At 40.1% G+C, this 13,526-nt stretch overlaps 1 protein-coding gene across 6 annotated transcripts in view; it reads right to left on the bottom strand.

Moving 5' to 3' along the window:
* Positions 1–13,526, bottom strand: part of OSBPL5 (oxysterol binding protein like 5) — a 177,857-nt gene that overhangs the window by 39,449 nt on the left and 124,882 nt on the right. For all 6 annotated transcript variants that reach the window (XM_027737253.2, XM_039382452.1, XM_039382451.1 and 3 more), the window contains exons 5-7: positions 6,854–6,934; positions 6,101–6,202; positions 4,240–4,443 (exon numbers count right to left, since the gene is read on the bottom strand). In XM_027737253.2, the coding sequence (XP_027593054.1) occupies positions 4,240–4,443; positions 6,101–6,202; positions 6,854–6,934 (387 nt within the window). The remainder of the gene's footprint in view (positions 1–4,239; positions 4,444–6,100; positions 6,203–6,853; positions 6,935–13,526) is intronic.

Raw genomic sequence — 13,526 nt, forward strand, 5'->3', positions numbered from 1 at the left:
GATCCTCGTTATTCACTTTATTTTTCCCCTCCCCTCTCCCACAAGAGGTTCACAAAATTAAGACTGTTTAAAGTCTTAATAGTCAGGACTGGCAAGGTTGAGATTTGATTAGTAAACCAGAGCAGAGCAGCTTAAGACATTACTAGTGACATTAATGCAATCAGGCATCATTCCCCATGGCATTTTTCCTTTCAGTGGCTTGCAGCCGAGCAGGGTGTTTGAGAACTGTTGATAACACCATTAATTGTGTTTTCAGTGCAGAGGTTGATATTTGCTCTATTTGAGGAAAAAACCCACAACCAAACAGTACATATACAGAGAAACAATATCCAAAAAAAGGGGTAGATGGGAAAGAAGGGATAGCACATGGGAAGGAGGGGATAACACAAGATTTTAAGAGACATTTAGGCATGTGGATAAACTCAAGAACCAGCCAGGTCACTCTGTCAAGGAAACATGCAATAGTGAGGCATGTTCATACATGGAGGTGGCCATTTCCCACAGAAAGCAAAGAAAAGAGAGGAGGCCATAAAAATAAAGTCAACGTCTGGACCGAGTAAATGATGTTCTGTATCTGCACAGCAGACATAATGATGCTTTCTGTCTCCCAGCCTATGAGTATCATGTCTGTTAGAGCCCAAGACCTCCAAGACAATTGACCACCTCTCAGTAAAAGTGAGCGTTATCCCTGCTGCATCAGGACCCAGAGCTAAGCTGCAGCCTCCAGGCAGTACAGCTAAGAAAGGATAACCTTCATCTCATTACTGTCTTTACATTTGATTTGAGAGTCAAAAGTCATTATCAAATAGGGGGGTGACCAGGCTTTGAAAAATTGAGTGGACTGACAGTTTTACATAGTATGACATCTTGGAGAGCTATAAGTCAAAGCTTAAAAAAGGGGGAAAAATGTCATTAACAGTATTGTGCATAACTGTAAGGATGAAGATGAAACTGTATTCTAGAATGGAATAAACAACTGCAAAAGCAGAGGCACAAGCCCATTACTAGGACTTTTTCTTTAAAGGAATGACTCGAATTTCTTTAAAATCAACAAAATGAAAACTATATATATTCCCAGATGCAGTGGGTCTGACCCCTACCTACTTAGTGCTCTAAATAAATGTCAGAACAAGCTGCAGATAATGAAAGCCTTTCCACACCATGTTGTTCAGCCAGCTTCTGAGCAAGCTCAAAGGGAAACAAGACCTATTCCAGGACATTTTTTTGGGACAGCCAGGCAAACCCTGCAAGCTGATAGCCCTACACTCCCTCTGCGAAGCAAGAGGACAGACACCCACATAGGTTGGCATTCCCCAGTCTCCTGCAGTCATGTCTCTTCCCAGGAGCAGCGTGGGATCACGCTGCCCTCACACAACAAACAAAGTGCCTCTGCAGCAGCATTTGGAACATGTGGGGCAACCTTTTCTTACTGTTGCTTGCACTGCTGGCTGATTTTGAGACCTTGGTGGTTTTGGCCTTGGATTTACAAAGGCCTGGGCAGAGCAAATAGATAAAAGGTCTAATTCATTTGCACTGCAAAGGAGTTTCAGGATAAAACTCTCAAAAAGCCAGGGAAGTGGTGTAGAATAAAGAACCTGTTCCCTGAGCAATACGCTTCTAAGACCTCTAGACCCCAGAGAACTTCACAGGAAAACAGTACCCTGGTGCATGTATTTAGCTTTCAACTATAAGCAATGGCCTTACGTTTCACCTTGAAAGGCAGCCCAAAATCTCACCCCACTCTAACCGAAGTTAAATGCCTGCACATCAAATTTACTTAGCTAGCACTACCATAAATTCCTATGGCAGTGTCTGAACCAGTCATCTGTTCCAGGGCTGAACCCTGTAGTTAGATCCAAACATATGCTGCGCAGCCAGGCCAACATGTACAAAGGTGTTCAATAATAAACACAAGTTAGCTGCAAGTCCCCTGATGCAAGTCAAAGTTGGACCATCAACTCTAGTCTGGACAATCCCCGAAAATTTCACAAGCCATTTTGGGCAAAAGTGAAAGTTGTTGATCCATATTTTTCTATTATCTATTATCTATTATTTATCTATACATATGTTTCTGTTGTGATGGACAGTATCTTGGGCTTTTTGCTTAAGCTTAGGCTAATCTATATTTCACAAAAAATAGACCTTCTTTGCATAGTTATACACAATCAATTTAGATCAGACAATTCTCCTCCAGTTGTTTTAAAAGGAGGCTGTGAAATGACATAAAATGAAACTATTTTTGGCACTTTCAGCCTTAAACTGTTGTCAGAGTGCAGACAGCTTCTTTGACATCAAGAAGTTCACTGGTGGATTTCTTCTTGATGTATATTTTGGTGTTTACCTCATGGCTGAAAGCATCTATCACAGACAACAATCCAGGCTGAACTCAGGTTTCAGGGAATTTCCTAGTATGCAGCTCAAATGTAGCTCTCTAAATATGTCTCAAGAGCCTTAGAATATTACTTTGACTTTAAAATTTAAACCTCTTTGGATTTCCTCTCGTACATAAACATTTTCAGAGATACACCCCCTTAACATTTAATATACTAATTCCTATTTCTATCATGTATTTTCTCAAGAGACACAAGAATTAGATATACATACACACACTCAAATACATATAAATGTTGATAAAAACTTCTTTCTTTTGGATGCTTTATATCAAGGGCAGGGCATTCTAGCACAACACTTTAGATCTGTCAGCAACACTACTTTTCAGTACCTGACTGCACTTTTGATTCTATTTTTCCCTATCTCTCCTGACTGTGCTTCTCAGAAGAATTCACTGGACCTGTCAAATCACAAGGAATGCTTTTATTGACAGACAGTAAATTATCAACAACATTCTTGGGTGAAGGCTCTGAATTAAAAAAGCATCAAAACTCTCAAAACTGAATAAGAAGCAAGGTAGCAAAGAAACCCTTGGGACTTCGAGCAAAAACAATGCATCTAGGCACAAATCAGAGCTGAGCTGCTGACAGAAATCAGCAGCTCTTATCCCTGGTTGTTGAGGTTAATTTTAATTCTCTCCTCCTACCTTATTAAAAATCAAAAGAGTTTTTATAGTGATTGTACAGCTATGTTTAAAACTGTTCAATTAACTGCACTGATGAGCAGAAGGGCATCTGCTTGATCTGCTCTCACAGGGCTTCCCTGTTTTGTTAGAACTTCTGATGCCAGTGACAAGTGTCTTCATTGCTCTCCCATGGGTCTTTCCAAGCACATTTACTCTGCTCACCACCTTGCAGCAAGGCACAAGCTTGTAATGCTTTATTTACACTCATGATGTCTCCCAGAGAAATTATGTCTGCAATAACTCTGCCAAGTCACTGTTTTTAAGGGGGAAACAAGAGTTCAAGAACATTTAAGTTGTGTCTTCAGGGTATCTAATAGATGTGGCTCTCAGCACCTCTCAGGAGGTACTGGGATCTTCCTCTTTGCTCACAGGCATTAGATAATTTTTTTTCTTTTTTTGTCTACTCTTAAAGGGAAGAAGAAAAAGAAATGCAGCTCTTTAAAATTTGCAGGGAATTATTTTAAGAAGTGTGAAAAACTATTCATCATTTGCATTACAGGAAGATCCAGAGGTCACTGCAGGAGCTACTGAATGTACAGGAAGAGATTGTCTCAGCCTGAAGAATAACTAAAAGTGAAGGGGAGAAAACCTTGCTATTTCTATTTCAAAGATGAGACAATAAAGGCAACATATCCAAAGTCACTCTTTTGTGGAACAGTCAAGGCTTGTGCAGACCACTGAGTTTCAAGCTCATTGCAAACAAATCCAAACCTCAGAGACATTAGAAAAAAAAAAAAGGTCAAATTATCAACCTGATTTTTTGTCACTTTGCCAGCCGTCTTCTAGTGCTGTGCAAAGCACTTGGTGCTTTGTGTGTCCAAGTTTTGGGGAATTTAGTTATTGGGTCTATTCCTCAATTCCTTTTAAAGATGTAGGCCATGGTTTGATAAAACTTCTAGGGATTGATATTTTTTTCCTGAACTAGCACATTTCCCATTTCCTCAGTCTATGCATGCATCCATACACCAAGAATGACAAATCTCTGGAACTAGTCACAAGGACTATGTTCCTCAGATGTCATATAATGATCAAGCTTCGGTGTCTTTAATCTTTTTAAGCAGTCAGTTGCTAACAGCAACCGAATAACTGCAAATCTAGATAACATTAGTGCTCAGAAACTTTGGTGACCAAGCAGAGGTTGTTCAATTCATCAGGATTGTTACCTTTACAGCCCAGATTGATTGATCCAAAGGATGAAAAAGTTTAAAGCAGAAGCCATCCTTTTTGGAAGGTCTCTCGATCAGCTCACAAGAATGGAGCAAGATTGTCCCAACCCACTGTCCGATCTTTGGCGTCTTATAAATCAGCAGCACTCCTGGTTTCAGGACACACCACAGTTTGGTCCAGCTCTTCAGAGTCCCACGAATCTGGATAAAAAGCAGGGAGAGGACAAAAAGTTACACTTAGGTTGCTCCTTCAAAGAAAACCAGCATTTATTCAGTATTTATACAGTACTTCCAGTATGTTTATTCCAAGGCCACACCACACGTCCTAAGGAAAATACACTGTGTTATCTGAGCAGTCCTAGGGATCTCATAGCAAAACCACAGACCTTGCAAACCTGAATATCAGAATCTAGTTTTCATATTTTTATTACTGGCTTAGTGTTCTTCATATTTTTATTACTACCTTAGTGTTAGCAGCTTGATTAATTTTTCAGGCAATCAGCACTGCTGGCCCATGTGAGAGTGATCTGTTAATAATCACAGAGGACATGCCAATTAGAACATTGCATATAAAAATGTTATAGCTAGTCTAACTTGACTTATAAGTCATTTTAATAGTGTTCTGCAGAACACAGCTATTAATGGGTTTTGTCAAATACCCAATTTTTAAAAGTACCGTCTCCAGCTGGCTTACTTCTCTGTCAAGCTCAGTGCAGCTCTCTCTTGTATAAAAGACATTAAATCTGATAGAGTATATTAAAGATAACATCTTTAAGAATGGAGAAGCTTCTCAGTAAGGTTAGATCTTGCCTAAGGTCTTCTTGCTTTCAATGTACATAGGCCAAAACTCAAGTCTTATGTCAGCATTCTGTTTTTGTGGCCCAGCACTATATGTTGCTCACCAGAAAATTCCGGCCACAGCAAACATGCAATAGGTGTTTTGTATTTTAAAAAAATCTCAACATTTATCCATCATTAACAGTAAACACTATGGAAACACTCTTTTGCCAATCTAATTTCTCAAATAAACTATAAGCATGTCACTTTTCCAGCCTCCAATACTGATCGTAGAACAACGTTGGAGGTTTTTCACATCAGTCAAATGCAATTGTATTGTTTCATAGAATCACAGAATCAACTAGGTTGGAAAAGACCTCTGAGATCATCGAGTCCAACCTATGATCTAAGACCACCTTGTCGTCTTTGGAAATTAAGTTCTGCCAATAGAAAAGGGGCAACCAATTCACCATTATTTGAGAAGACTAAATGGCCCCAAAGGAGGAGAAAAGCAGTGCTCAGAGGTAACATCTCTCAATGTCAATCCAAATCTACTTTGCCACATACAAAGTTTCAGGACTTCAATGAGAAGCTGTCACTACTTGAGCCTGTGCACAAGAAGAAATTACAGTTGTCATCAGGTCCAATACATTTAATTCTGTGCCATGACAACATAAACTCCAACTGTCAATAGGACAAGCTGTATCTGCCCAGGCTGTTTCCTGTCTACTCCCTCTTCAGTACAAAACCACATCTAAGGGAAGAGGCCAACAGACACTTTCAGAGAGGAACAAAGAAAGAAACATCATCACTTCTATTTGCACTCTGCACTTTTTGAGACCTTGTTGCTGCTTAAGGACGTGGAACAGATGGATTCAGTTAGGTTAAGATGGAAGGTAAATATTCCACATAGTTCCACTTTTATAGCAGTTATTTAAGTACAGCTTTACAGCAACTTCAACTCAAAATTATTCAGTCTTCCTTCACTCAAAAAAGTGCTTGTGCATAAGTGTCAGACACACTGACTACTTCTCACTTCTTTTTCCCTACAGCTTGAGAAGCAACGGTTTGTATTAAATACCTTCAGCCAGTCTGCTGTGATCACTACACTGGGATCCTTCAGAGCACTGAAGAGTTGTTTGGTAGCTCTTTTCTTCTCCTGTCTGTAATTTTTTTTCTGTACCTGGTTGAGAACAGAGAAAATATAGCTGCTGTAATCACAGCCTTTTTGGGGGAGGAAGGAACATAATGCATTAAGGACAGCTATGTATAGCACAGCTAGAACTTGACCCAGCACAGGTTCCCCAGAAATGAGCACAAGGAAGAACAAAAACAGGCATTCTCTTTGCCCCTGAAGTTTCACTGAACATAACCTAGTTTGCCTTTTCTTTAGGGGGAATGGAAAGAGGCTGAATACCCAGTCCTCCTCACCCTCAAATTCAAGATATTAAATCTCATTTCACTCAAACCAAATTATTTATATTTAGGTTTGGTAGACAAGCAAGTGCTTGAGCTGTAATTTGCTCAGATTGCCTAGGCAAACCCCTCCTAACAAAACCAGTGAAGGATTACAATCCTCTTGAGGTGCCTAATGGCTCTGGAACATACAAACATAGTGAAATAATTACACTGATCTGTTCTGCTTTCAGTACATAATCTAATCCTCTATATAGAGCCTGTCAATGCCCTTGGCCTATAATGACTCCTACAAGATTCAGAGGCTTCTCTGGGTCTTGGGAAATGGCTCCAAGTAGTTCCAGTGGTTTGTTTGGAAGGTACTATTTGTTTTGTAAAAGAAAGTCAGCTGAGGCTGACTTGGCCGCTTTGCACATACCTTTAGTGTTTCCTTCTTCATGAATTTGGCCGTGGGAGACACACACTCTTTGTCAGACCCATTGCAAAGCTTATATTCAATCTAAAAAAAGAGGGAGAGAGAAAATAGAAATGTGTTAACATGAAGATGTTTAAGTTATGTTCTAATAAGAGTTGTTTATATCTTTTGGGAGCTGATTGCAGATTTCAGCAGCATAACACTAAGCAGGTGCACAAAATGCATACCTGCAGTGCAGTCCAAACTCCCTTCTTATACTCATATCTGGCTGGAAAATTCCCCACCAAATTTTCTTGATATTTCTCCCATGCAGTCATTAATTTTGGTAAAAAAAAAAAAACAAAACAGCAAACAACAAACACAAAACCCCTTAAAAAACTCCATCCGATAAAACAAAAAAAACAAACCCAGTAAAATCAAACCAAAACAAAAACTTATTCCTATCTTTGAAAACTACTCTTCTCAGATCTGAAAGCATTTCAACGACTGGAATAAAAATTATGGGGAATCTGTTATAGATCTTTCAGAACTAGACTTGATACTGGCAATGACTGTTACCTTAGCTGAAATGTCCAGAAACATGAGTGGGCAAGAAATTACTTAATAATGTTATAGATAATACAGGGAATCACCATCGTCTTGGCCTTGCAAAGCAAGGCACAAAATATATACAGTCACTTCAAATCATGTTTGATACTGTCAGGGCTGTTTAAATTCACTCTCAGAGGCTACTGATCTCATCACTGTGCTGACATGCTGAAAAAATGCTTTACTTCTGTTAGACATAATCACAATATTACTGTTACCAAAATAAAATACACTTAGAAAGTACAGCTCTCTGCAGTCCAGCTCACAACAAAGACCCCCACTTGGACAGGTATTGTCAGCAAGTTGTCGAAAACCTAGGGAGGGTTAGAGGTGTGAGAATTATGGTACGCTCTGGACTCTGCTACTTTTTATGTGACCTTGGGGAAGTTACTTTCTTCCTCTGTACCTCTCTTCCTTCCAGCTTTTCATGTGTCTGATGCATTCAGGCTGTGATCTTTTGGGTCAGGCACTGTCTCTCCAACTTATGCATGACAGTTTTATAAAAAAAGTTCAGCCCTTGGACACCTTGATTTAATGAATATGACAGAAAAATGAGCTGTACTAAGGAAAAAATGTATCAAATATACTTCCCACTTATAAATTTACTGCTATGATGTGAAACAAACCCACTGGGCTCTCAGACTCTCTCTCCTTTATGTCATGAGTTGATGTGATCATTTTACAGTGCCTTCGTTTCGAGAGACCCACTTTCTTTTTCCCTCCCAGTGACACAGAAACCTCTCAGGCTACTACAGCCACAAACTATGCTGAACGTTAGTGTGAGCAGAAAAATATTTAATGACAGCCAGATCAGTCCTTTTCACATGACTCAGAAAAAACCCACACAAATGCATGACCAGATCACAGCAAACAGGCCGTCAGCTGTGCTTTGGAGACTGTGGCAGGAGCAGGAATGGGAGATAAGGGAGCATGCTCAACTGAGCAAAACCAGTAGGTGACGCAGGATTAGAAATTATGGGCTGAAGGTGCCGTTTGCAACAGAGCCACAGTCACTGTAGAACCTGTTACTTGTTCTCACCCTTGTAGTAGTTTTTCACTAAAAACAGAACTACATGTAATACTTAAGAATAGAGAAATGAAAACTTTATGATGGTGTGTAAAGACCAGTGAGGTCCCTGATTGGACTGTTTAGTTTAGAAGTCAACTTGGTTCCACTCAAAGAAAATGCCACCTCTTGGGCTCCTGAAAACTATTCAGTATTTGCCATTTTTGTTTTCATAGAAAGCTAAGCCTGCCTCCTCTGCCTGCAATGCAATCTCTGATGCATATTTTGTATTTCTGTGCTTGAGACTTCACGGTAAGAACACAAGATTTATGGTGGGGACCTCTGCACAGATATGACATCTGAGCAGAGACTTGTGCCCACAAGGTCTTTGTCACATTTCAAAGGGCAGTAGTAGGCATTTGGGAGATATGCTGTAAGCCTTTCTTTATGAAGAAACATTTCCAAGTGCTTAAATGTCTCCGAGCAAGAATCCATTCGAATTATTAGGAGATTATGCTTTCATGATTTGAGACATGTCCTCTGAAACCAGTCAGAAGAATTCTCCCCCTTTCTCCCAATTAGCAGGAAGAATGTCCTGTCCTTGAGCCAACTGTTTATTAGTAATTTCACTCCCTCTGGCCTGAGAGATCAGACACAGAGAGAAACACCACGTACTATTCCTCATTAGCCAGTGTGAGAGGCAGAAAAAGGACAGATGTTCCCAAGATTCTAGGAAATACTGCTCAGGTGCCTGCAAAGCATCAGGATACAAAGAATGCTTTTTGTTCAACTAAATAAAACAAACTACAGTCCTTTGTTGTCTAGACAATTACACCTTAGCACTTATATAAAGAATAAAATGTTGCCCCTTAAGCTCATTTAGCTTGGGGAAATTTACTTGCAGATGAATTCAGAAAGGCTTCCAAAAACCACTGCAAACCTGAGCCCTAATCCACTGCTCATGGGGAACCAGCACTGACACAGACAGAGGCGCTTTCACTGCTCTACCAGCCCCACCTGCCTCCTCCTTGAAGTCACTCTGGGTCATGCTAAAAATAGAGTTAAACAACCACAAGACTTCAAACCTGGGGTGTTCACAGAGACAGACATTGACTCTGACTCTTTGGGAGAGCTGACTCGTAGGTCCATGACGAAGGACAACACTGTGTGCCCAGCGCCAGCCAATACTGCTATGCCTGTCATAAAACCACAGCACATAACAGCTGATGAAGGGATAATCTCCCCTCACACCAACACAGCCTTTAGGAGCTCAATAAATACAGTGAAACTTGTCTGAAACCACAACAAACTGGTCCTTCTCTTGGTTAAGGAAGCTGGATGAGCAGCCCAGGGGGCTGCTGTAGTGGGCTCCTGAACTGCTGTGCTGCTTCCTTCAGGCATTTCCTCCCCCATGTCTGGGCTACACCTGGACATGCTGAATCTGCACACCTTGCCTGTAAAGGGAAACATGGCCACAGGGATGGTGCACACTAAGACAGGTTTAAAGAATACATGAGAAAGAAGCAGCAGCGTAGGTCCTTCACTGCCTGCATAGGAATTTCTAGGCACAGGAAAACAAATATCTGTGCTGCTCTGTCCCAAAAACTGTGATGTACCTACCAGCTGGGTGATGAATACCACAACTCCCCGAGATGGTTGAAAAATGCTTTATGAAGAGAGAGAAAATATTACTATAACCAAGTTTTAACTAGGAGCTGTGGACAAGCTTCCAGACGTGCCTGACCTGGAACTTTTGACACTGTTCCCCAGTTACTTTTTAACTGATTGATTCTCCCTCCTGATTTTGCCTCTTGTTATGCTTATGAGGATGCATCACCACATATTCTAAACAGCAGTTTGCTGGCAGGTGATCTCCAGGTCTACAGAGTGAAAAGCATTGCATTTCTGGGTTTAAAGTTCCTCTTTTTCCCAGGAAAGGTGGGATCTAAGCTCCCAGGACAACATAACATAGGCCTCCATGCTGCTGACAGTAATGATAGTTCCTTTAGGTTTAACCTGATAAGTGACTTGAAGAAATATGATTTCATGTTTTTGCATTAATCTGTCTTAATAATTTTGATTGTACTTCGTGGTACATATAAGATTCAATTAATTTGGGCCATCAGCTCTAAAGATTCCCTAGACACAGCAAGGTCTAAGGCACATCAAGAGCATTTAATGATGTCTTTCTACTACCCTGCCATTCTCAGCCAGGTAGAAAACTAAGAGAAGCCATTTGTCATCACAGCAAGTCTTTCAAGGGTGCTGGGATAACACTTGTGCAGGATATCAGAATCTGGCCCTCTCTCTGTGCAGCAACATGAACAATATTCACCAGATATGAGACTTCTTAAAATGGGAAGGTTAGAAATTGGTGTCCTTTTTAAAGGAAGCCACTGGAGTATTCTAATAAGAAAGCAATAGGTATGTTTCCATATACAGGTTCTCATAGGGAGGGAAGACTGTTAATGTGCCAAAAACTTTAACCAGAGCTTACAGCAGCACTTGCAGGGGTAGGAAACTGTTGTCCCTTTTCAGTTCTCTAACCAAATCTGTCCTTTCCAGGACTGAGCGATGACCTTGCCAGCTAACAATGGCTTGTACTGTACTCAAAAACATACTTTTTGTCCCAGTTATGTTTCCGTTTCTTTCCATCTCAGTCATGGAGCTCTGCAGATTCACTGCTGACTGTTAGCAGTCATCACAATAGCCTCACACTTCTGCCAGACTTTGTAAGAGAGCATACAGAGTCCTCACAATAGGGCTGTTCTAATCCAGTGTCTTTTGGGTGACTTCATTTCTAAGAGGAATCAAATCATTTCACAGAAAAACAGTCTGTGATCAACTCTGGCGTGGCGGATGCCAGCCCATCAGCATGCCATCCGTGCCTTGGATAACAGCAAGAGGAATATCCTGTTATTTAGTGCAAGCAATCCTTGCTGCACAATAGACAGAATTATTCCAAATCAGAAACATTTACATAAAGTCATTCTCAAGCTGTGCTCTGCATATTAACAGCAGTGACAGCTTAGAAGTTGCCCTTTTGTATTCTTTGCATCCAAGTGAGAGAAAGACAAGACCAGATGGGAATCTGAAGGCAGAGCAAAAGTAGCTGAGGTCGTAAGTTATGCTTCACTAAAGCAATAGGAGACGTGCCCTTGGTCACATGTAATTTCTCCAGTATCTTTTGCACATATAATCACTAAAAAACTTGATCATACAAAAAGTAAAAAAAAAAAAAAATCAAAGAAAAGTTCCTGACATAGTAAAAAAACTATGGAAAAGCTGCATTTATTAGCTTCATTAGAAGTGAGAAACTCCTTGTTACTGATGTGAATATTCACATATATCTCAACCAAATTTAAGCAATTTTGGTTTCAATTTATTATAGGCAGTTCTTTTAAAAAATTTTTTACTGTTGTTGTGAATTAACAGCTCATCCAAAGCACAGTAGAATCAGTGAAACAATTCTTACTGGCAAACAAGCTTTGCATTAGGAAAGATTACCCTTCAATTGATACACCGTTTTATAGCAAGCTGAATAATCTTCACCTAAAACTTTCCAGTCTGAAATAAAAAAAAACAAAAACACAAAAATCCCTCTTATTTCAACAATGTTACAAAGATATGGCAACTGTGTTTACAACTCTGAAATAGCACAATGATTAGCACAAACTGAGAAGCCTGAACAAATAAACAGTTGACATGACAGCAACATCTGGGGAAAGTCACTGGTGAAATTCAGCTATCCAAGCAACTCCAAATATCAAGTTATACTATTGCTTAGTTAAACGCTTTGTTCCACTGCATTGAATTATAGTAAATAAAGAACAAGTCACAGACCTCACAGGATTTCTATTTGATCATTTAGATGTGCCCTGCTTGGGAAGATCATTCTACAAGTTCAGAATATTCAAAGAACATCTGAGCCAAGATAGGAAGTTGCACACTGAGAAAAATGCTGTTTGATATATTACAGATACAGTGCCACACAGAAAGCTGAAGCAAAGTTTTGCTTTCCTCTTCAGCTTTAGGCACATCTTTTGTTCCTAGGCTGAGCTTAAACAAAGAAAGTAAGCAATGAAAACCAACTGGACCTGCGGTTTGATGTAAGTTTTGCTAAATTGTTTAGTAAATCATTTCAATTTCAGCACCTCCATTTACTCTCATCTTCTCCATCAGAAACATCAGAATAAGGAATCATGATCACATAACCCAAGGACATGATAGGACTGCTTGTGGCCTACCCAAAACTATCAACTTTGAGACTTCGTTTCTGCAAACAGTTCCTGCTGTCTAAATTCACCTCTGTGAGGCATCTGGGAGTGTCAGAGCTTGTGTGCACCAACACAAGTTAGAAAACATGGAGCATCCCTACTTCTCAGTGCAAAACCCCATCCCTTCTCCATGTGATTTTTCCAGGATATTCCAGGCTACATCTCTGCTCATTTTAAATCAGCTGCAAAGTCCCCTGTGGACAACAGTGATTACCCTAAAGTACTGCACATAGTGGAATTGAAGAAGCAAGGTATATCAAGCCAGGGCACAGGAACTGAGTGTAAGTCTTGATAGAGACAACCAGCTGCAAAATAATTCCATCTGTAACACTGAGAGCATGAAGTATGGTAATGAAAAGCCAGCAAGGGTTCAGTTGAGCATAACACCACCTGGAAGCACTAGATTCTCTTACAAAGCCATGCTCAACACACACAGGGGATGTTTCACTCCTGAATATCTAAAAGGTGATCCCTGCAAAACTGTATCTGTCTGACAACTGATTTCTTGGTTTGCTGGCTAAGGGAGAACAGAGGGAACGGTACCCTTGTAGGTTGCCACGTTTGTAAATGATCTTTTATGGTAGTCCCAAATGTAACCGTGTCTTGAGTTACCTCAGAGGTTAGGAGCATGATTCATAGATCTAGAAGAGTAAATTCGAGACAGCATGGGAACTGCAGCTTAAATCTCAAATGGTCAGTATGAGCTGTTTCAAACTACTTTTGGCTGAAATAAATTTCTAACAGTCAGTGAGATTCATATTTCAGATTACAAATCACACAATAAAGGCCTGAACAATTCAGGCAT

The sequence above is a fragment of the Pipra filicauda genome, unplaced genomic scaffold, assembly GCF_003945595.2.
Source record: "Pipra filicauda isolate LSUMZ 115617 unplaced genomic scaffold, ASM394559v2 scaffold26_size5592650_pilon, whole genome shotgun sequence".
NCBI lineage: Eukaryota > Metazoa > Chordata > Aves > Passeriformes > Pipridae > Pipra > Pipra filicauda.